At 38.4% G+C, this 24,401-nt stretch overlaps 2 protein-coding genes across 15 annotated transcripts in view; one reads left to right on the top strand and one right to left on the bottom strand.

Moving 5' to 3' along the window:
* Positions 1–131: 131 nt before the first annotated feature.
* ATP5F1C (ATP synthase F1 subunit gamma) lies at positions 132–22,724 on the bottom strand. 8 transcript variants are annotated; one of them, XM_036461422.2, is made up of 10 exons: positions 22,616–22,724; positions 13,828–13,862; positions 12,962–13,093; positions 8,806–9,010; positions 7,896–8,039; positions 6,867–6,931; positions 5,309–5,464; positions 4,527–4,623; positions 1,228–1,264; positions 132–272 (listed from the first exon to the last, which is right to left on the bottom strand). In XM_036461422.2, the coding sequence occupies exons 1-9, from the start codon at positions 22,669–22,671 to the stop codon at positions 1,258–1,260; spliced, it is 897 nt and encodes a 298-aa protein (XP_036317315.1). In that variant the 5' UTR covers positions 22,672–22,724; the 3' UTR covers positions 132–272; positions 1,228–1,257. The 8 variants fall into 8 exon arrangements, with proteins under 8 accessions (XP_036317315.1, XP_036317298.1, XP_036317323.1 ...); XM_036461405.2 differs by having other exon boundaries at positions 22,601–22,703; XM_036461430.2 differs by lacking the exon at positions 1,228–1,264.
* Positions 22,670–24,401, top strand: part of KIN (Kin17 DNA and RNA binding protein) — a 38,304-nt gene continuing 36,572 nt past the window's right edge. For 4 of the 7 annotated variants that reach the window (XR_004992107.2, XM_036461372.2, XM_036461366.2 and 1 more), the window contains exon 1: positions 22,670–23,058. Coding sequence is in view for 6 of the 7 variants with exons in the window: in XM_036461372.2 (XP_036317265.1) it covers positions 22,670–23,058 (389 nt within the window). In the remaining variant the exon portion in view is untranslated. The remainder of the gene's footprint in view (positions 23,059–24,401) is intronic. The other 3 variants (XM_036461382.1, XM_036461395.2, XM_036461374.1) reach the window with 3 other exon arrangements.

Raw genomic sequence — 24,401 nt, 5'->3', positions numbered from 1 at the left:
AGATGTTTTAGAAAGTCTTTTCGATTTTCAAAAAATTTAATAGTAGCGTATTAATAGTTTTAAATTTTTTAACATGTCACTTAGAAAACTATGTTATTCTTATATACTAAGTAAAGACAATGAAATCAAACTTTATTGTAAGTTGTTTATTGTAAGATAATTTACAAATATCTTGCTGTCTTTAGTAATTTAAACAACAGACCAATAATTTCTTCTGACCAGGACAGCAGTAAGATAAAGCAAAATCAGCTGGCTGAATTTTTCTTCTTTACCTGAAAAAACAAAACACAGAACAAATAAAAATCAAGCAATATTTTCAGAAAAAATAATGGTATCAAAAGACAATACAGGGACTGTCACTTATATGTTACTGTTCAACTAACATATATTACTGTTCAACTAACATATTTTCTTCCTTATTTTATATGTATGTTATAAAATAGTAAAAAAATAATTTCTTGATTGAAAAGATACAAAATCCACAATTTTGATAAATGTAAATTGCCCATTGTTTTGCAGTATTTTATTTTTCAGGCATCTTGTTTTTTTTTTTTTTTTAAGTTAACTTATGAATTAATACATTAGATACTTTTGGGTTTTAGTTAATATTTTATCTAGCTTGCATTTTAATTTTTTTGTCCTTTATAGTTTCTATTATCCCATGTCATCATTTTAATAAGTGTTATAATACCAACCTACCAAAAGATTTAAAGAGTTTTTACATAATAAAATGTTCCCCTACATTAGTGGTTCTCAAATTTTGGTCTGGAGACCCTTTCATGAGGTTCATGAGGGCAAGACCATTTTCATAATGTTATCTGCCTGTTTTAGTGTCATTCTCATGAATAGATGGTAGTTTTCCAGTATGTGATATCCGAATGTAATGAATACAGAAAATAGATGGGAATCTTGCTGAGTTTTTTTTATCAGAAATTCAGGGGTCCTGAGACCATAAAGTTTGAGAACCACTACTGTTATCAATCTATATTTAATATCTCAAAATAATGCTAATTCTCTTTCCTTGAAGTTTACTTAACAAAGCTAAAAAAAGAAAAATTCTCCCAGCATTATACACATGCTTCCATAAGTTAGCTGTTACACTAAACAGGCCTAGCAACCTAAACCTCAACAGTGTCACTGTTGCTAAATTAGCTTCAGTTCTTAACTGCCTTGTTTTTTTTTCTGAAAGGGTATGGGGAGAGAGTATGTGAAATATTACCACTTTACCTCTTGTCTGAGGACAAAACTTGATTTTCATTAATCCCTGGTTATTATATTAGAGAAAAAAGACAAACACAAACAAGCAGGTCAACAAGCAATCCATGCTAGTTAATCATGTACGCCTGCCAACTAAAAATGTCTTATTTCTTCATTCAGTACCCTTGAGGGTATCACATACTTACCAAAATATTCCTTTAAATCAATCAATGATTACTATAAAAATCTTATAGATCTCAATCTGGTTATAAGCAATAAAACCATATTCATGCAAATAGGCAAGACTGTGAAAGTATAATTAAAATCACAATTATTCTATAAAAAATAAAATGCAATATATTAGAAATTTTAGGCTGACAACTAATACTTGGCACTTCAAATACTGTGGTTTATTCATGCTTTATATTTTATTTCTAAAGAGCTAAAAGTGTTGGTGTTAAATGTTAACGTCTTTAACTAGAATGACCAATAGGGTAGAAAGCATGCAAATCCATAAACAATTCAACCCTGGGACCACAGAGCTAACTTTTTAGAAAGGATGTGGGCAACCTCTAGAAAGCGAAAATTTAACAACTTCCAATTTTTAGAATTCTTTTTAAAATTCTGTTTTATGTCCCAATCTCCTCCTCATTTTCCTTGATTTGCTACTGTGTAGTCAGGTTTCCCAGATTTCTAATCCATTTAAGACCCTAATCCACAATTCTGCAGAAATTATAATCTCACACTTTATTCCCGGTTTTCCTTTTTTAAGAGCAAAAAAAGAACCTTGGTTCTCTATATCTCAGAGACCCTGAACCATCAGAATGCAGTCTTTCCTCCAGGCCTTCCCACATTTGCCATTCAAGAAGCAATCAATTTAGCATTAGCACTAGGCCATATATATACGTAATAAGGAGGACAATGAGTTATATAATTATTTAACCCTTGGATTAGTGCCCATGTTTTTGATGACAAAATTGAGTTGCAGAGAGTATCTTAACCAAGTTTATCAAGACAGTAAGTAGCAGGGCCATTCATTATTGCATTGTAATCTATGATGCTAATAGAACATGAGTGAGCAGGCTGAATGATAGATTTGTCTTAAAGGAAGGGTCCTTAAGATAGCAAAGCTGATGGATGCAACTAATGGTCTCAATCAGTTTTACTTGTGTCTCTGGCATTCTGCCCAGTTTCTAGCCTTGAGGCAATACTTAAAAAGCAATTTAAATTTCACCATAGTGTTGAATCTTTCCTGAATTCTTAAACATGTTTTCATGTACTCAACAAAATGTTATTTCTCCCTCTACTGAACTTCCAGTTCTTAATATACTTATGGCATGTCAATCATTCACTCAACCACCATTTATTGAGGAAGTACATGCCAGGTGATGGGGCTACAAAAGTGAGTACGATAACCCCTCCCAAGCCACTAGAGCATACAAATAAAAAGGTAATTCCTAATACAATGTTAAGTGCTGATAAAGGGAAGCACAAGATGCTGAAGAAGGATACCCCACCCAAACAATGCAAGAAAGTTTCTGGAGGAAAAGAATTCCCTCAGCTCAGTTAGGAAGGATAAACAGGACTGTCAGATGAAGAACCAAATGTGCAAGGGGAAGAAAAAGGTGGCACTTGAAGCAAAGGCACATGCCACTCTGAAGGGAAAAGAGCATATATTTGCAGAACAACAAGTACATCAATGTGGTTGAAGTTCCAGGAAAGTGAGAAATAGTAGTGGTAAGAGACTAGACTCCAGAGAATGGTGGTGGCCAGAAACTATAGGTCCACACATATCAAGCTAAGCTGTTTCTATAGGATGACACTGAGAGAATGGCTCTATTAACTTCATCATACTACTTTGTCAAATTTTGTCTATAAACGGCTAAACAGTAAGTATTTTAGGCTTTGTAGGTCACAGTATTTTTTTAAACATTTTTTAATTGATTTTTTACAGAGAGGAAGGGAGAGGGACAGAGAGTTAGAAACATCAATGAGAGAGAAACATCAACCAGCTGCTTCCAGCACACCTCCCATTGGGGATGTGCCCGCAACCAAGGCACACATCCTTGACCAGAATCAAATCCGGGACCCAGGACCCGAGTCCACAGGCCAGCACACTATCCACTGAGCTAAACCAGCCAGGGCACAGTCGTCTCTCTTTTTATAATCCTTTAAAAATATGAAAACGGCCAAAACCGGTTTGACTCAATGGATAGAGCGTCGGCTTGGGGACTGAAAGGTCCCGGGTTCGATTCCGGTCAAGGGCATGTACCTTGGTTGCGGGCATATCCCCAGTAGGGGGTGTGCAAGAGGCAGCTGATCGATGACTCTATCATCGATGTTTCTAACTTTCTATCCCTCTCCCTTCCTCTCTGTACAAAATCAATATAATATATTTAAAAAATAAATAAATAAATAAAAATATGAAAACCATTCTTAGCACTAGACTTAAGTTTTTTGACTTCCATTCTACTGCAATTTCAAATATAATTTCTGTCTTCCCTGTTAAGGTGGTGCGCTCTTTGAGGGCAAACACTACTATATCCAGTGCTTAGCATAGGGGCTGACAATGAATAGGCTCTCAAAGGAAATCTTTTCAGTTCAAGAGAGAAATATACAAGAATCTGCATTAAATGGGCATTAAGGGAAAAGAGTCATGGGCTATTTACAAAGTAAAACTTACAGAACTTGCTGACCAATTAGTTGAGGGGATAAAAAATAATTCAAAGACAACTTATACGTTTTATCCTTCATCACAATTACCTGAATATTTTTATCCTGTTAGCTTTTAACAATTGTACTTTGCATATAGTGAGGGTGTAATTTAATAATGTTTTGAATAGAATTCCCATTATCTTAACCCTGGTTTCACATTAATATTTTCTCAAGGAAAGTGGTATACTATTTTAAGGTTCTGATACAGAAATCTTAATAATTTAAAAAGTCCCAAACCCTACCATCATTCAATGATTTATACATAAAACCAAACCCAAAACCAGTCCTGTAATTCAGAAAGCTTAGTTTGTAATGTTTTAAGATCCAAACACAGATTTTTATAAATGATATTCCATTGTCCACATCCTTATTCCCAATGCTTTATTTAGAAAGTGAAGTTAGCAATATTGATTTCTAAAGAAAAAACTAGCCAAAAACAATCATAATAAACTCAAGATTCCATTTTCACCAAATAAGTACACAGTTAAGCAATGAGTCATTTCATCTTTAACAGGCAAACCAAACAAGAAAGCATTTAAACACCCAAAAGTTAAACTAGCAGACATACAAATATGAGAACAAAAACTCTCTGAAGGTAATCTACAAGTACTTACAGAGCTGCAGCACCAGAGATGATTTCAATCAACTCCTTTGTGATGACAGCTTGGCGGGTGCGGTTGAAGGTCAAAGTCAATTTGTCAATCATTTCAGCTACACACAAAACAAAAATATTAGACAACAAAATCTAAAAACTAGAAGGGAATAACTGCATTAATTTATTCATAGATAAATGTTGTTTAATTTATCAATAAGATTTTGGGAGTTTTTCTTGGGGGTGAGGGACCTGGACTAAAATTGGACCCCAAAAATTTCAAGGTGTTTTAAAATCTTTATGGGATACTTTTCCAAGTATTTACAAACTTAATGCCTACCAAGTAAGATATACTTCCTTTAAGGCAAAGAATATTACTTTTATATCTTTTCAGATGAGAAGAGAGATATTTGATCAAAAACTTCATAGAACCAGCCGAAACCGGTTTGGCTCAGTGGATAGAGCGTCGGCTTGGGGACTGAAGGGGCCGGGTTCGATTCCGGTCAAGGGCTTGGTTGCGGGCACATCCCCAGTAGAGGGTGTGCAAGAGGCAGCTGATCGGTGACTCTCTCATCGATGTTTCTAACTTGCTATCTCTCCCCCTTCCTCTCTGTACAAAATCAATAAAATATATTTAAAACAAAAAAACAAAAAAACAAAAAAAACTTCATAGAACCAGTAGTAGAGCCCAGGACTAAGTCCTATCTCTCATTCCCCAATCTACTTAAAGAATGGTCATGTTTTTGATATGAGGGTCTTCATGCCACTACGGAGCAGAATTTTCTCAAAAAACTGTGTGCTTACAAGCATTTTTGCTCGCATTGTCCATGGCTGTCATCCTGGCACTTTGCTCACTCGTGGTGGACTCCTTCAGAGAATAGTAGATGATGTTGGCCAGAGTGTATTCCTGATAATTCTGTAGCACGTCAGCATCAATGTCATCATAGATACTCATGCTCTCTGTTAAAACAAGTGATAAATCTCTGAAGCAATACAGCACAAAGACTAATCACAGTGGCTTACTATTAAAAGAATCCTTTATAATTACAGAGAGGAAATAAGTGTTAGAAAGGGCAAGACTCCATTCTAATAGTCTTATCTATTTCCACACTGAAGATTTTCAGCAATGTGTAATAAAGCACTGGGTATCTCTCTATATAAAAGCCTAAGTGACCAAACAACAGGTCACTATGATGTGCACTGACCACCAGTGGGCAGATGTTTAACATAGGAGCTGCCTCCTGGTGGTCAATGTGCTCCCACAGCCAACCTCCCGCAGACCCGTGGCCCCTCCCCCTGACCAACCTTCCACTGCCCTGATTGGCCCTGAGTGCTGGCCAGGCCGAGGGACCCCACCCATGCATGAATTCATGCACCAGGCCTCTAGTTTTTAAATAACTTTACTATATTTCATGGTCATGAAGCTGTCATGAGAGCATCTGGCTGAGCACAAAGTCAGCAAACAATAAATGATTTGTTTTTATTTTATTTTCCAATAAAGAAACTAAGAATGGAAACTACGTAACATAATACAAAAATCTCCATTCAACCTTTTGGTTACTGGAGAAATCAGCAAGTGTCAGTCAAGAAAATGAGAGCAGGCAAATTTTTCCAAGAATATAGAAGAGTAGGAGAAATAAGAGGCTCATAGGAATTTTAGTAATCATGTTACAGAAATTTAGCAGCACATTTCAAAATTCATCCATTGGGGGAAGTGTGAAATAGTGCTATTTCATCAAACTTAAGATACTACAGATTATAACCTATATTTGATATGCCATTAAGAAAGAAAACAGCATAGTCAAATAAAAATGACATGCCACTGACCGGGAGAAGCATCCCAATTTTAGAAATAATTAAAATGCAAAAAAGTGTACATCTTAGAATAGATGAAACATGATAAATAAAAGGAGAAAATGCCTTAGGAAAATAAAAACAGTTCCAGAATATTGTTTTTACAATGCTCCATTGAACAATGGTGACTTTATTCAAACAATAAAACAAGAGAATTTACTGGAACAATATAAATAAGTTGTGAATACTGTTCAAATTTCTATTCTAGACTTTCAGGTTGTACTGGAGTGAGTTAGTTTGCATACAAGACTGCAAAGCCAATTTCTGTCCCCCGAGGACAGAAAGCATATCAAAGACTGCCCTCAATAGCTATTTTTTGAATTAATGAAGGAACGGAGTAAAAGTTGTCAATTAATGCATCATGGAACCCATTAATAGATGGTGACAGAAACAACCAACCATCATTTTGTTACTTCTGAAACAGGCCATTCTGACATAAACCATTTTCCTAAATGAATAAATCTCTCCTTTTATGTGGTAAAATACTTGTCATACAAAAACTACTTACCAGCACTTGCAATGGTATTAAGAGAAAAGATGGGTTTTTCGTCTGTCTTGTAGGAGATGACAGACCTATAAAGAACAAAAGCAAATGTAAATCCTATACTAATAAAATATTAGTAGATAAATTGACCGTCACTTTGCAACACCCACAGCCAATTGGGATCGAGTATTTAAATTAACCCAACAAAGATGGCAGTGGCCCCACCCCTGGCTACTCTGGGCCTCTAGGCAGCATGTGTCCTCAGGGCCTCCCTGCCGGGCTCCACACCTGTCAACCGTCCTTGCAGTCTCCCTGTGGCCCAGCTCCCAGCCTTAGAGGCAACCCTCTAGTGCCTGAGGTCATAGCTCCCAGTGTCTGGTGTCTCCCTCTACCCAACTCCTGCCCCACAGCTCTGGTAAACAAAACCCTAGCATTTGAGCAGCCCATAGGCACGAACACACATGGGAGCTCACTTGGTGCAGTTAGCATGCCCCGGGAGGCCTGGGCCAGCCAAGGGGCAATGGCGGTGGCTGTGACAGGTGGCAGCTCAGCTTTGCTTTGAATAGATGAAAGAGGCCACCTACACAGTAACCCAAATTATCAGATCTCCTCCTCCCTATCTCACCAAATCAAGAGAGGAGGGGTGATGGGCATGGAGGGAGGGCAGGTGGATAGGAGGTGGAGAAGGGGTCCAGTTGCTTCCCATTTTCACACTGGGCAAGTGAAAAGCACTAGCACACTCAACCTTTCCAGTCCTCCCCGCCTGCCTTGCTCCCCCCACCTCTTCCCTTCCATGCCTCCCTGGGAGTGCCAGCACTGTACAGGGAAATTCTCCAGAGAAGGAGGGCGAGGAGGAAGTGGCGCCAGAGCGCACACGGCCTGCCACCATGGCCGCCACTGTACAGGCTGCTAGAGTGAGCCTGCCATGTGCCGGCAGCCAAGGGAAGGAAGGCCTATTCCTGCACGAATCTTAATGTATCGAGCTTCTAAACTGTTAAGTATTTACTTATTTTTAAATATTAACATAAGCTTTGATTTCTAAAATTTTCTTGCCTGAATCGATTAAAGATGATAGATCCTTCATCAAATTCATATCCAGAATTTAGTAGTTCCAGGGCAATGACTGATGCATCTCCAAAAGTAGGGGGTTTTCTTCCCACTTCTTTGAACGACACCAGAAACTGGTCAGAATGAGTCCTACAATAAAGTCAAGAGAGCACATAAGATGTTTTAATGGAATTATTCTTCTAAAAATCACAAAAAAAGCCAAAACCGGTTTGGTTCAGTGGATAGAGCCTTGGCCTGCGGACTGAAGGGTCCCAGGTTCGATTCCGGTCAAGGGCATGTACCTTGGTTGAGGGCACATCCCCAGTAGGGGGTGTGCAAGAGGCAGCTGGTCGATGATTCTCTCTCATCAATGTTTCTAACTCTCTATCCCTCCCTCTTTCTCTCTGTAAAAAATCAATAAAATATATTAAAAAATAAACAAACATAAAAAATAAAAAAATAAAAAACACAAGAAAAAAAAAAAGAGATCCCAAGATTTTTGGAGGAAAAGGGGGTGTTCACTGAATCACTTTGTTCCATACACTATCATGATTATCCTTTTCTCTCAGCACCTGCAAAGAGACCAATAGTCAGGCCTTTCTTGTTTTATTTTTCTATGCCTTTGTCTTTCTCCTTCCAATCCTAATTAACTATTGTTCGTTCTGACATTTCCAACCTGTGATAGCTTCTCAGATCCAGTCCTGATGTTTAAAAAGGTCAATAGCTTTTGATATACCCATTGCATTTCATTTATGGTTTGGATGAAAAAGCTAAACACAAGTAGAAAAGGAGGGAAATCTATATATTCTAATATATTCTGGGAAAAATAAAAATAAAACATAAGCCCGAGTACAAAAACTAGCAAAGAAATTTCCATTTATTCATGCTTTTTAAACATAAATAATATATAAATTACCTATGAAGTATAGCCCTAATTTTATCACCAACTCCAACAATCTTAACTTCTTTCCCAGCTGCTGTGAGCGTAGCCACCTCATTTTTCATCTGTTTAGCAACCGAGGAATGGATAGCACCACAAAGCCCTCTGTCTGAAGACACGCCGATGAGGAGGTGCTTCTTCATGTCCTCAGGCACCTTAATATCAGCCTTCTCATACAGAGCTTAAACACAAACGACAAAAAGCAAACACGAGAATTTATGTATGCAATTCATTCCAAATACAATAATCCCTAATTTACTGTTTTAAAAATGATGCATTTAAATTTAGGTGGCACTTGATTAATATAACCAAAACATCCTGTGTATTTATTCTATTTATAATCAAGATGAAAACCACAAAGGTTTAAATCTACATGACAAAGGTTCCCAAGAGTCCATTAACGGCCACTTTATCTTAAATTCTGACTAAAATAAATCTCTGGTTCAATTAAAGTACTTTTAAAGAGACTAGAATTAAAGAGGTAACAACTTATTTGTTATCAGACTTTTAAATAACGCAAATCCTTAGTATACAATTAAAAATGGCAAATATTTACTAAGCTTCTTATATAATTTGCATATCAAGCTCTTACAAAAACTGTTATCCTATCTAATAAAAGAGTAATATGCAAATTAACAGTCACTCTTCTACAAAGATAGCGGTGCCCATGTCACCATGGTGAGGAAGCTAGCATCCCACTCCCAGGCTATAGAAGGAGGAAGGGCTGCATACAGAATGTTGGGCTGCTGGGCCGGGGGCTGCTCAGAGCTGATGCTGCCTGGCTTGGGACACGTCCCAGGCCCAGCAGACAGAAGCCCAGCTGACAGAAAGTGGGGTCACTGGGCTGGGGACATGCTCAATGGCGCCCAGTGGACAGAAGCCCTGCGGACACAATGCAGGGGGCCCTCTGTGCATGAGCTGCAGAGGAAACACTTTTTCTGAAGGCTCATTGGCTAAGCTCCCTGTAAGCTGCCTCTCACAGTGTTCTTGGTAACTTGAGTAATAAGAATCCAAGAAGGTGATCTAGGGTTTTTCCACCACACTCCTGGAAGAAAAACTAAGGTCTGCTGCTGGAGGGGCTAAGAAATTTAATATCCTGCCCTAGACAGTTTGGCTCAATGGATGGAGCCTCAGCTTGCTGATCGCAGGTCTGGGTTCGACTCTGATCAAGGACATGTACCTAGGTTGCAGGCTCCTCCCTAGCCAGGGCCTAGGTCAGGTCTCATGCAGGAGGCAACCAATTGAAATGTCCCTCTCACATTGATGTTTCTCTCTGCCTTTCCCTCTCTCTTCCAAGCTCTCTAAAAATCAAGGGAAACATCCTTAGGTGCGGATAAAAAAGAAAGAAATGTCATATCCTATGAAAGACACACCTTGAAAATGCCTAAAGAAAGTTGTCATTTTTTCATGGTGTAGGGACTGAAGTCAGTGTTGATGAAAACACCTTGGCGGCTGTGACAGTGGCAGCAGCAGCGGGGTGATGGGGCTGGCGCCTTCCCCTGATCACCCCTGTCACCTCCAGCAGAGGAAGGCCAGACTATGGCTTAGGCCCGCTCCCTGTCAGTAGGAAATCTCCTGAGGGCTCCCCATCTATGAGAGGGGGCAGGGTTGGCTGAGGAAACCCTCTCTCCCCCCACAGTGCACAAATTTCTAGTGTTAAAATAATGTTGCCACTTCATTTTCAGGATTACTTTAACAACCTCACTTTGTTGGTATCATTTTCTAAGAAGCAGAGACCAAAAGAGGATTCAGTGGGATGAAATATACATGGACTTTACTAGGAGATATGCATATGAAAGAAAATAAGAAATCAGAAGAGTCATCATACCATGCATGATGAAGGTCTGAGCCGTGGGAAGAAAGGTTGGGTGGCAGCTTCCCAATGTATTGTAGTTTAAGGGAAGCTCAACAAGGCTGCTGGGAACCCCAAGTCTCCCAATAACATGCCTGCCTGTATCTACCCTGTGCTCAGGTGCTGGCTAGGAGCAGGCCATTGAAAGCATGGCTGGATGTACATGCAGGATGGATTTCAGCAGCTGGTGCTCACTGTAATTGCAAGGTGCAACTTTATGGCTGCCACATTTACCCATTTCAACAAAATTCTTGTTACTACTCTTTTTCAGTATGAATTTTCAAATTTCAATACCTGAGACCCTCCACAAAAAGCAGAGAGAAGTGCCCTGGCCGGGTAGCTCAGCTGGTTAGATTGCTGTCCTAGTCAACCAATGGCCTGGCTAGTGTGGCTCTGTGGTTGAGGTCAACCTATGAACCAGAAGGTTATAGTTCCATTCCCGGTCAAGGCACATGCCACGGTTTTGAGTTGGATCCCCAGTAGGGGGTGTGCAGGAGGCTGATCAGTGATTCTCTCTCATCATTCATGTTTATGATCTCTTTCTCTCTCTTCCTTCCTCTCTAAAATCAATTTTTAAAAATACTAAAAAAAAAGAAAAAAATCAACGGAGGAATGAACACATAAATGGAACAAATTAATGTTTCTCTCTTTCTCAAATCAATAAAATAAAATAAAAAACAAAGCAGAGAGAAGTAGTCAACTCCAAAGTTCAGCAGTGAGGAGAGAATATTTCTTTTAAGTTGCTTTTTAATATTATATAGTATAAAATGCCTGCTTTACATTTTAAAATATTTCAAATAATTAGCTATTTAATATTTACCAGTTAGGAGTTTTTTTTTCTGTTTGTTTTGGTTGTTTTGTTATTTCTCTTTAGTCGAAGGACTTTAAAAGATGATTGGCAGCCTTAATTTGGATGTTTAGTATTTTTCCACAAATAATCAGTTATCTAAGCCAATTTCTTCATTATATAATTTTGTGGTTATAGACTTTTGGAGGGTAACAAATTTATTATACATATTCATGACAGCAAGAAAAATAAATAGTAAATGACTTTTCTTTTTCATAATAAATAGCTATTGAATAATTTAACCAACCAACATTTACCAAGCCACCAACTACCGTAGATGCTTTAGTATTATGCTAAGGAGGGAAAGAGACATGAAAGCAAATGGCTCGCGCTGACAAGGACTGATGAAACCTAACCTAGCAACTCTCCTCCAGGTGAAACTAAGTATGATATTTAAACAAAGGGGCCATTTCTACTGATGCCTAGTGCTCCATAATTTCCTTACGTAAAAATTTCTTTAGCAGTATTAATGCATGTTTAAAATATATGGAAGAGCACAATAAAACTACTGCACAGGACAATTTACATCTAATACATAAACCTATTAATATACAGATATATAGCATATCTCAATGTATACACACTTTAATAGCTGAAAGCTCAATTTTGAAAACAAAATCTTAATAAACACTGACTTTATAATTACTCAAAGTGTGAGCAGACATTTTTTTAGACACAAAATATTTTCTCTAATTTGGAAATAAGCAAATTTTGTTTTATTTATAGTTGGTGTTTAAACACTGCACTCATGTATTCATGAGCCATGTCCACGACTACTCGGCCAACTCTCCACTGCAGAGTATCACCTCCCCACCCTGTACTTCTAAAATATCACATCACAACTGAATAGGACGAACTCAAGCATTGGAGTTTAATGCACTATGTTCTTTCAATGGTATATTCAATAATCTAGAAAACTTTTCAGAATCTTTAAAAAATTAACACAACAGGTATGCAATCTCAGGCAAGTTACTTGATGTCATGTGCTTCAATTTTTCTCACCAGCAAAGCAGAGGCTCAAACAGTTCCTACCCCAATAGGATTGCTGTGAAAAATGAGTACATGTAAAATAGTCAGAATAGGCCCATTGATACTAAATAAGTCATTAATAGTGATCTTCTTTATGTTAAATTAGAGGCCTGGTGCATGAAATTCATGAACAGGTAGGGTCCCTGGGCCTGGCTGGTGATCAGAGCCAATCAGGCCTTCTGACTGCTGGCCAGTTCCACGCCCCCCTTGATGGTCAGCGCACATCATAGGGAGTGACAGAATTCCAGGTTGAACTCCTGGAGGAGACACTTTGCATATTAGCCTTTCATGTATGTATGTGTATGTGTGTGTATTTTATTTATAGATAGACAGATAGATAGATAGATAGATAGATACAATAGATAGATAGTTCTTCATAGTTTTGAATTACATTCTCCTCTTACCCAAAGATCCTGTTCCATATACTCGAGCTGGTTTCAGCTCCCTCTCAGCTCGGGCATATTTTGCTGCTGCTACCATTTTCATAGACTTGGTAATTTTCTGGATGTTTTTGATTGACTTCAGTCGCCTGGTAACTGAAAAATAGAAGTGTTGTGTTAACACACTGTGGGCGGAACATGAGCATTCTCATGTTTTCATAGTACACATTGTTTTACATAAATGTTAAAGTCACATTTTAAAATTAAATACCCATTTGAAGTTATTTATTACATGTTCTTACAAGCTAATATCTTTTTAAAGTAAGATACTTTGTAAACTTTTTTGTACTCATTTATTAGAAACTTATCTGGCCACTGGGTAAAGCTAGCAATAAAACTACTGGTGCACAATTTGTTAAGATAAAAGTTATAATTTCATTTGTGAATTTTTCTAAACTGTAAGCCCTCATTTATACCATTAATTAAGAGCATGATGCTAAGCTAGGGTTAATGTTAGAATGAGTACTAATAAAAGGTCAAACTTAGCTGACAATTTAAGAGATCAGTAAACTAAACACTGAAAATATTAAATGGTATTGAAAATGACTTTTAACTACATGTTTCATAACCTTTTTTATATATATCTACAAACAGTGTAGTTTTACTCAATTATAACATTCTCATTCTACAGACAACAGAATCCAGAAACCATGCATCACCTCAATGGTTGAGCATCTAGAACAAGTTTAATGCCCCACACATATGACACAGATTTATTTTGTCAATTTTGACATAATATATAATGGGCTTAAAAAGGTGGCATATTTTTTAAAAGTATTATTGCCAAAATTTAGTTTTTCTTGATTCATATACTGAGATAAAGTACTTACTGTCTTTCAAAGTTGCCATATTTCGAACTTGGATCCTGAAAGGTTTAAAAAGTATTTTAGTTTTTTGAAAAAATAGTTCCATTATATAATAAAAACTTTTGAAGTTAATATGTTTATTTAAAGAATACCCCATAAAGAATTACTCAAATATAGGACTCTAAATATATACATATATGTTAATTTTAAATCCCTCAATATTGATACCTAATCCTGTATCAAAGACCTGATTTTATTTAACTTAACTAATACAAACCTTTCACTGAACTCACATCGGCATTCATACATGCTCTCTTCCCATCTTCATGTCTTTGCCTATATTGTCCTCCCAAAAGAAAAGTCTTTTCCTTTAGTTAGGCTACCCAACTTTCAAGGTCAGCCACCTCTAAAAATAGCATTCCTTGCCCGGCAGTGTGGTACAATGGTTGAGCCTCAATCTATTAAGTAAGAAACCATGATATGATTCCGGGTTGGAGAGCATGCCTGAGTTGTGGCTCGATCCCCAGTAGCGGGTGCGCAGGAGGCAGCAGATCAATGATTCTTGCTCATTATTGATGTTGTTATCCCTCTCTCCCTCTCCCTTCCTCTCTGAAAATATATAAAAATATATTTTAAAAAAGCATTCATTGACTTCTTCAGCTCACCAAAACCTTTTTTAAATAACACTTATACATTCTAACATAACAAAATGTGTGAAAGCAGTTTTATTCCATCTAATTCTTAACTTCCAACTCAATTCAATAAACATTTACTATATAGCTACTGTTCTTCAGGATATGGTCTCTGATCACAAGAAGGATACACCATTATCTCATAAACAAGATTCATGAAAATTTAGCTTTACATTAAGTTTACATGAAAAATTTTCTATAATTTTAAAGTATAATTCATAAAAGTCAAAATGACTTAAATGTAATGTTAGTGAAAGATAAATATGAGAAAATCTCTTCCCTATCAGGAAGGCAACATATTATCAAATATAAATTATCTTCCAGCCTTTATATCCATACAAAGTACTTGTGTGGCCCAGAACAGTCCATGGAAGACTTGAAGATTCAGTAAATTTGTGCATAGAGGTGGACTAAGGAGGGCATTCCCCGAATTGGGAAATCGTTTTGAAGTTGTAGACATGAATTGGTTTAGTAAGTTTAAATATTATTTTATAGGGAATGAGGAAGTGAACATCCATAAACCAACAAACAGTTTAGTTTTTCAGTGAAGTATCTTGGATGGCAGTGAAAAGCCCAAAATAATGTTGGAATACTGATGACATGGAAACTATATAGGGGCTGTTGCAACTTCTAAACAAAAGCAAGAACCTAGACTAAGATGTTAGCAAAGCCAAGAGATGAGGTTTGAGATTAAATTCTTAAGAGTGAAGAGGAGCCCAGGGTGGCTCAGTGGCTAAGCATCAAACTATGAACCAGGAGGTCAGGGTTTGATTCCTGGTCAGGGCATGTGCCCAGGTTGCAGGCTTGATCCCCTGTGGGGTATACAGGAGGCCATTGATGGATGATTTTCTCTCTCATCACTGATGTTTCTACTTCTCTCCCTCTCCTTTCCTCTCTGAAATAAACAAATATATAATATTTATAAAAAAAAAAAAAATGAGTGCTGCCCTGGCCAGTTTGACTTGGTGGATGGAGCGTCAGCCTGTGGGCTGAAGGGTCCTGGGTTCGATTCCGGCCAAGGGCACATGCCTGGGTTGCGGGCTCAATACCCAAAGGGGGTTGTGCAGGAGGCAGCCAATCAATGATTCTCTCTCATCATTGATGTTTCTTTCTTTCTTTCCTTTTTAAAAAATATACTTTATTGATCTTTTACAGAGAGGAAGGGAGAAGGATAGATAGAGTTAGAAACATTGATGAGAGAAACATCGATCAGCTGCCTCCTGCACACCTCCTACTGGGAACGTGCCCGCAACCAAGCTACATGCCCTTGACTGGAATCGAACCTGGGACCTTTCAGTCCGCAGGCCGAGGCTCTATCCACTGAGCCAAACCAGTTTTGGCATCATTGATGTTTCTATCTCTCCCTCTTCCTTCCTCTCTGAAATTAATAAAAAATATTTTTAAAAAAAGAGTGCAAAGGAAAACAATAAAAATGACCCAAAACTTTCTAATTTAATGACCTGAATGGATGATGTTGTCATTAATCAAGATAGATAAAGTGGGTGCAGATGATCTTCCTGGAAAAAATGACTTTTGAATATGATATAATTAAAAGACTATGGGCCAGGTGGAAATGTCCAGTGGGTCTGAGATTTTGAGATTTGTGATACAGATTTGTAACTATCAGTAAACATAGTAGTTGATGCCATGTTTTCCAAAGGAAAAAAAAATGGGAATAGAAGCAGGGGAAAATTCCTAATTTTATGAGGTTAGCTTTATCTTTATACTGAAATCACATAAATACATTAAAAATGACAGAGAATATCTCTAATGAACTAGATGCTAAAATCCTCAACAAAATATTAGCAAATTGAACCCAACAATATATACAGCATGGCCAAGTGGAATTTATTCTAGGTATGCAAGGCTGGTCCATCATTCACAAATCAAATACTACAATAGTAATACCCATCACATCAACAGGTTAAAGAAGAAAAATCATATGATCAATAGATGCCAAAAATATCATTTGACATATCTAATACTTTTTAGCAAATTAAAAATAGAAGAAAAAACTTCCTTAACCTAGTAAAGAATATCTAGCAAAAACCCCATGGTTTAATTTAATGGTGAGAAACTTTCACCCTAAGATTGGAAATAAGACAAGATTGTCCTCTCTTACCACTCCTATTCACATCATACTAAATATCCCAGCTAATATAAGATGAGAAAATGAAATAAAAGGTATATAGACTGGAAGGGAAGAAATATGTCTTAGTTCATAGGTGACCTGATCGTCTAGGACTAGGTAGACTATCCCAAAGAAGTAGCAAAAAAACTTCTGGAACTAGTAACCAATTATAGTAAGATTTCAGGATACAAGGTTAATATATATAAAAGTCAGTTTTTCCCTTTATACCAGCTATCAACAATTGAGTTTCAAGTTAAAAAACACACACAAAAAAAATACCATAAACTGAAGACTTAAAAAATAGATATGGTGACAAATTTTATGTTTTACCACAATTGTAAAAATATACAAAGATATATATAAACCTAACAAAATGTGTGTAAGATATATATGAGGAAAACTGCAAAACTGATGAAAGAAATGAAAGATTCAAATAAATGGAGAGAAATTCCATATTCATAGATAGGACAATTCAATGTTGCTAACAAGTCAATTCTTCCCATTTGATCTAAGATTATTACAATTCCAATAAAAATCTCAGTAAGTTACTTTGTGACTATCAATAAACTGATTTTAATGTCTATATAGAAAGGCAAAATACCCAGAATAGCCAACATTACAGTGAAGAAGAACAATGCCGGTGAAGTGACACTACCAGGTTTCAAGACTTACTGATTCCATAAAACAAGGCATTGGTGAAAGAATGGACAAGTAGATCAATGGAACAGAATACAGAGCCCATAGACTCACACAAATATATTAAGTTTGACAAAGGAGCAAAAGTCATATGGAAAGGACACTCTTCAACAAATGGTGTTGGTGCCCTACCAATCTTGCTCAATAGAGCACTGGCCAGCAGACTGAAGGGTCCTGGGTTTGATTCCAGTCAAGGGCATGTACCTCATTGCAGACTCAATCCCCAGCTGGTTTGGGGGTATAATAGGCAACCAATTGATGTGTCTTTCCTCCTCTCTCCAAAAATTAATGGAAAAATATCCTCCGGGGAAGATTAACATCAAAACAACTTCTACAAGATACCAAAGGAGAAAATCTAGGTGCTTTCTTTGACTGAGTTTCTAGCTAAAACATCCAAGGTATTATCTATGGGAGAAAAAAATTGAGAAGTTGGACTTCATTAATTTTAAAAACTTTCACTCTTCAAAAGACACTGTTAAGAGAATGAAAAGACAAAGCCACACACTGGAAGAAAGTATTTACAAAACTCATATCTGATAAAGGACTGTTATCCAACATCTACAAAGAATTCTTTAAAACTCAGCAATAAGCCGAAGCCGGTTTGGCTCAGTGGTAAAGCGTCGGTCTGCAAACTGAAAGGTCCCAGGTTCGATTCCGGTCAAGGGCATGTACCTTGGTTGTGGGCACATCCCCGGTGGGGGGTGTGCAAGAGGCAGCTGGTCGATGTTTCTCTCTCATCGACGTTTCTAGCTCTCTATCTCTCTCCCTTTCTCTCTGTTAAAAATCAATAAAAATATATTTTTTAAAAAAATAAATAAATAAATAAAACTCAGCAATAAGAACATGGACAACATAATTAAAAAAAAAAAAAAGCAAAAAATTGGAACAGCCACTTCACCAAAGAAGCTATACAAGTGGCAAATACGCATATAAAAAGATGCTGAGTATCATGTCATTAGGGAACTGCATATTACTGGGTTACAACTACCAACCTGTAAGAATATCTAAAATTTAAAAAACTGACAATACCAAGTGATGATGAGGCTAAGGATGTGGAACAAAAGGAACTCTCATTGATTACCAATGGGAATGTAGAATGTATGGCTACTCTGGAAGATGGTTTGACAGATCTTACAGATCTTAAACATAGTGTTAACATATGATCCAGCAATCATGCTCCTTGGTATCTAATCTACTGAGCTAAAAACTTAAGTCTACACAAAAACCAGCACATGAATTATTAAATATTTATTCATGATCACCAAAAATTGGAAGCAACCAAGATGTCTTTCAATGTGAAAGGATAAACAAACTGGTACATACATATATACAATGGAGTATTATTCTGAAATAAAAATAAATGAGCTCTCAAGCCACAAAAAGACATGACAGAACCTTAACTGCATATTGCTCAGTGAAAGAAGACAATCTTTAAGGCTATATACTGATTTCAACTACACATCATTCCAGAAAAGACAAATTACAGCAACAGTAACATTATCAGTGGTGGCCAGGATTTGAAAAAGAGATTTTTGGGGGAGCGAAACTATTCTGTATGATACTGTAATAGTAGGCACAAGTTATTATGCATTTGTCAAAACCAACAGAACTATACAATAGGAGTGACCTTAATGAAATAATGCAACTTAATTAATAATGTATTAATGATCCATTAATTGTATATATACCACACTAATGCAAGCTATTAATAATTGGGGTACTGTTCAAAGTGGGGTGTAGTTATACAGAATGCTCTGTACTTTATGATCAATTTTCCTATAGGCCTAAAACTACTAAAAAATAACCAACCTATTAATAACAACTTAAAAATGCAGATTATGAAATGGTATGTTATATGATCCCATTTTTTGTGATTATGTGCATAAAAATAAGTCTGGAAGGTGACAACCAAAACTGTTATCTTTAAAAACTTTGTCTTATCTAACTACTGGTATTGCTTAGCCAAAGAAAAATATGGAGACAAGAGGACAGAGACTTTATGGGAAATACTACTGTAGGTTTGGTTAGAATGGATCCACTAAAGATTAAAGTTATAAATACTGACAAGTGCAACTATTTCAAGTACAGACTTATATGAGCATCCTGTTAATTAATAGTACTTGAAAAGTGGCCCCATTTTTTAACAACTTTCTTTTTATGGGGTAATGATTTTTTTACTTTAAGCATTCTCAATCTATAGATTATTATAGACCCAGTGCACAAGTTCATGCATCAGTGGGATCCCTCGGCCTGGCCTGCGGGGATTGGACTGAAACAGCTTCTCTGACATCCCCCAAAGAGCCCCAGATTGTGACAGGGTGAAGGCCAGGCCAAGGTAGGGCTCCAGGGGCGGGGCCAGCTGACCTTCCACGGCCCATCCTCCCCCACCCCACTGCCAGCCAGCCCACACTCATGCACAAATTTGTGCACTGGGCCTCTAGTTATAAAATAGTTCCATTTTAGAGAATGTGGAACACTAGGAAATACAGATGTATTTTTCCCTAATTTGAGATGGAAAAAGTAGAGACTCTTCAAATTTCTTATTTCAATTTTCTTAAATACTACTTAAAAAAAAGTTAATTTCTGAAACTTTAGGGCACTTGCTGATTCCCTAAACAATTAAAATAATTTCATCATGCCGGGACCGGTTTGGCTCAATGGATAGAGCGTCGGCTTGGGGACTGAAGGGTCCCGGGTTCGATTCTGGTCAAAGGCATGTACCTTGGTTGCGGGCATATCCCCAGTAGGGGGTGTGCAAGAGGCAGCTGATAGATGACTCTCTCTCATCGATGTTTCTAACTCTCTATCTCTCTCCCTTCCTCTCTGTATAAAATCAATAAAATACATTTACAAAAAAAAAAAAATAATAATAATTTCATCATGATTTCAATTAAGCTTCGTGTTTAAGGTTAGAATGCAAACTTCCCTGAAGCAAAAACTGTAACAAATCCATGTTTAAAAACTCAATAACCAAAACAGAACCAAGGAAATGCCCTTTCATGGTACTGTTAAAGCAAAGGTATTTTTCTACATCTCAAATTACTTCTGTGAAGTGTGAAATTTTGAGATGGTTTTCATTTCTGAATTTAAAAGGCAATTATAATTAATGGGAAAGAAAAGGGGCGAATAGGTAGAAAAGACATCAGGCCCCCAAAGTGATGGAAAATTTGAAGAGGGTAGAATATGCTTTCCACGTGGAATACCAATATTTGATGAATATTCATTATCTACCAATTTAAAACCATCATTCCAAGGGGATTAAGATCAGGACTAGGACCTTTATTTGAAGATTCAGGTTCCAATTTAGGTCCCTAGAATTAGTTGTCTCAGACTGAGAGAGCTTTTATTTAAAATAATTCTTTATGAAAAGATTTTCAAATTGTCTTATGGTGTTTTTTTGGTTTTTTTTTTATGTGTTTTTAAAGTTATTTCTACAGTTTTATTTTTATTTTGTAGAAAAGCAAGGAAGAATTTATTGACCACAGCAAAAAGCTATTTAGGACAGTGAAACAAGGAAGGGCATAGAAGAAGCAACAGGAGAGTCTAGGCTGGGCTGCTTTAGCTCACTGAGAAGTCAGAGAAAAGGGGGCTTTGGAGACAGGCTCAGGGGGTTAGCCTGGAATGAGCTGCCACTGCCATTGCTACCCTGGATGCAAGTCTATGTGCCTGTGGGGGAATGGCACCAGTGTACTCCTAGGAGGGAGAGCATGACTACAGTTTATGTAAAATATTTTGTCCTCAATTCAGAACATTTAAAAAAAGATAACTCAGATACCATTTAAGGCTCTAAAAATATAGGAGGGAGGGAGGGAGGGAGCTAGCTGATGATTGCTGACCACCCCTGCATGCCAGGAACTGTCCCATGAAGCTCACTTAAGACCACATCTATTTAACACCACATTTTAGCGACTTAATGCAGACCAGGCACCTAACAAATGTGTGCTGAGTGATTAGCAAATAATACAACTCATACAACCGAGAATTTAACAGAAGTGACGTCTTAATTCCCGTGAATAATCTTCCTCGATATATGAGGGTGCGGTGGGGAAACCTACTTCCAAGGCAAATCCACCAACATTTTAATGTAGGCATTTTACAGCATACTAAATGACTTCCTTATCCTATTATAAATTCTTTTCTTAATGAAAAACATACCTATTTCAATTAATGCTTTATAATACCTTCACATAAACTAGGATACAAAAATCTAGTTTAGTGTTATAGCTCTTAGAATTCTCCCTTACTGTAAACCCAGGGAACTGCTACACAGAAGATAACTAAGATCTCCTTAGCACTGCATCTGAAATTTTCCCAGGCTTTGCCTAACATAGGTATTTCATCCTTTTATATGGTTCCACCACAAGCCAACGTTGATGTGCCTATTCCTAGGCCTTTTACTATGCAATTGTTTTTGGAAGCCAATGTTTAAAATCCTTAAAAATTGCAAGACAGTTACTTGATCCAAACTCCTCCTCCTCCTCCTCTCAGGACCTTGGGACAATTTCATGACCTTGCAGGGTTACTGCTTCAGCATAATGGTTGCAAGATCCTATAAGGTGTCTTTCTCTTGCTCGCCAACAGACAGATTTTTTTAAAGGTCCCTTTTGCACCCAAACTACCACCGGCCCAAGGAGGCACTTATTTGGTTCACCAGCGCCCAGCAAAGCGCCTGCTACGAGGCAGGTGCTTCATAAACGTCTGGCTGAATCGGACAGCCCTTAAAGGGTCACTCCGCTCTACACTGGCCATGCAAACTCTCTCCAACACCGGGGAGTTCTAAAAGGCGTCAAGGACGGAAAGAACACCTTAATCTTCCCCTGGACCTCACCTTGGATGCTCCCTTCCCCCTCACGTTGTGGGCCCAGGTCAAGGCTGCACGATATTCGTGGCCTGGCACCAAGCGGGAGCTCCGCAAATACTGGTTAGCGGAATGAATACAATACCGCTCAGAAGTTTACTGGGACTAAGGCCTCAATCCCCGAAATTAACTCGGACTAAGGTCACAACTCCTCGTGCGCCCTCCCCCCCTCCTCCCGCCCCACTCCGCCCCGGGAGACGTGGCGTAACCTTGCGGTCTCTCCGGCCCCTTCACGTGCCCTTCTCGGACTCGAGGCGCTTCCTGCACCCCGGGGCCCCGGAGCCTCCAGGGACCGAGGCCTCCAGGGACCAGGGTCCCGGCCGGCCTGCGACCCCAGTTTTGTCCCACACGCCTCCACCCGCGTCCTCCTTCTGGAGTCCTTCCAACCCGTGCAACCCTTGCAACCCTCCCATTTCCTACCGCAAACTGCCATACCATTGCGGCTGCACGGCCCAGGCCGAGACCCCCACGACGCCCGCCCGAGAAAACATGGTGGTACTGGCCCCGCTGAAGGTCGGTCAGACAGGCCTCGCCGCGCATGCGCGGGAGCTCCCCACGCCCCTTCCCGCCCCACTTCCTTCCTCAGTCTCGTTTCCTGATGCCGAACGGAGGCAAACCTCGCGAGCTTTCAGGGCCCAGCCTTCCGAGGCCCCACCTTCCTCCGGCGCCGGGCTGGTATTTGTCCCGCCCACTCCTATCGGCTCCATTCCGCTTCCGGTTGTCTGGGCTCTGGGTTCCCGAGGGATATTGCTGCGGTGGTCGCGATGGGAAAGTCAGATTTTCTTACCCCGAAGGCCATTGCCAACAGGATCAAATCCAAGGGCCTTCAGAAGCTGCGCTGGTATTGCCAGATGTGCCAGAAGCAGTGTCGGGACGAGGTGAGCGGCCCCGGGCTGGCCCGCCATGCCCCGTCCTCTCTCTTGTCTGGGTCCAGCTGGAAATCCGGGCTCCAGCCCCTGATGCTGAAAGGGGAGGCGTGGAACTCAGGTCCCTAGTCCTGGGGTCTGTACTGGGCGAGTCAGCTAGTCCACACAGTAGGGACCCTTCCCTGCAGCCCCCGTCCTGGTGGGAACCAATAGTCTTTGACGCCTCTTTCTACCTAATCTGCCCCCAAAGAAATGGGAAATAAAAGATTTTGCAGCTCTGAGCTTGAACAGTTAAATGCCAAGCGCCTCGGTAATAGCAATAACAATCATCTCTGACTTGACCTGGCTCTTAAGAGAAACACAATTATTAGGACTCACATCTTTTTTCAGGATCAGATGAGAAAGAAGAAATAAATTCCTGCACACTACTTACCTAACAATAATTTATTGAGCAGCTACTATGAGATGTGGACCAGGGTCAGACAGTCAGAATTATGAAGCCTTTGCTGCATCACTTAATTGCTGTGTGGCCTTGGGCAAGTAACTTACGTTCTCTCTGCCTGTTTACTTATCTGTAAAATGGGAACGGTAATTATACCTACTGTACTTGTAAGATTGTCGTGAATTTTAAATGAGTGAAATATCTTTAAAGTGACTCTGGGGGTGAGGGAAGTAGTCTTTGGTCAGATCTTGAAAAGCTTTGTGTGCTGTGCTATGGAGTTGACACTTTTTCACATTAATGAGATGGATGATGAATGCGTCGCCTTGAAGAATTGAGAACAGGCTAGTAGTGATGTGATCATATTTTTCTATGGCGATTTAATTGGGTAAGGATGGGAGAAGACTAGGCAATTCTGTGTGAGGGATGAGATATTTTAAGTGGGACTCATATTGAGTAACATTGATACTGTTATTTGTTTTAATTTCTCTTTAGTCCTTTCTAATCGAGTCAAAGTTGGAATTCTCACACAGAAAACTAGAGACTAGTACATTGAACATCCATATATCCATTACCCAGATTTAACATTTTAAGTATTTTGTCATATTTACTTTTCCCTGAAATGTTTTAAAGTAATGTATAAACTTAAGGATATTTCACCTCTAAATACTTAAATATGCATTTCTAAAATATCAGGATATTTTTCCATAGAGCCATAATATATGTCATCACACATAACAAAATTAATAGAAATTCTTTCATGTCATCTGATACACACTACAAACCCACATTTTCTCATTTGTTCCCCCAATTGCTTTTAAAGCAATTAAAAAAACAAGATCAAATCAAAAGCATGAATTGGATTTGGTTATTAGGGCTTAAAAAAATAAACTTTATTTTTCAAGCAGTTTTACAT

This window comes from Pipistrellus kuhlii, unplaced genomic scaffold (genome assembly GCF_014108245.1).
Source record: "Pipistrellus kuhlii isolate mPipKuh1 unplaced genomic scaffold, mPipKuh1.p scaffold_m20_p_1, whole genome shotgun sequence".
Lineage (NCBI taxonomy): Eukaryota > Metazoa > Chordata > Mammalia > Chiroptera > Vespertilionidae > Pipistrellus > Pipistrellus kuhlii.
This window is presented reverse-complemented; position numbering and strand designations above follow the sequence as displayed.

Coding starts and splice junctions, on each gene's coding strand:
- ATP5F1C (XM_045588634.1), bottom strand. CDS start 22,671: ATGTTTTCTCGGGCGGGCGTCGTGGGGGTCTCGGCCTGGGCCGTGCAG. Junction 9,011..12,961: donor ATATGGAACAGGATCTTTGG/GTAAGAGGAGAA, acceptor TTTGTGTTTAAG/CTCTGTATGAGAAGGCTGAT. Junction 6,932..7,895: donor ATCATCTTTAATCGATTCAG/GCAAGAAAATTT, acceptor TGTTCTTTATAG/GTCTGTCATCTCCTACAAGA.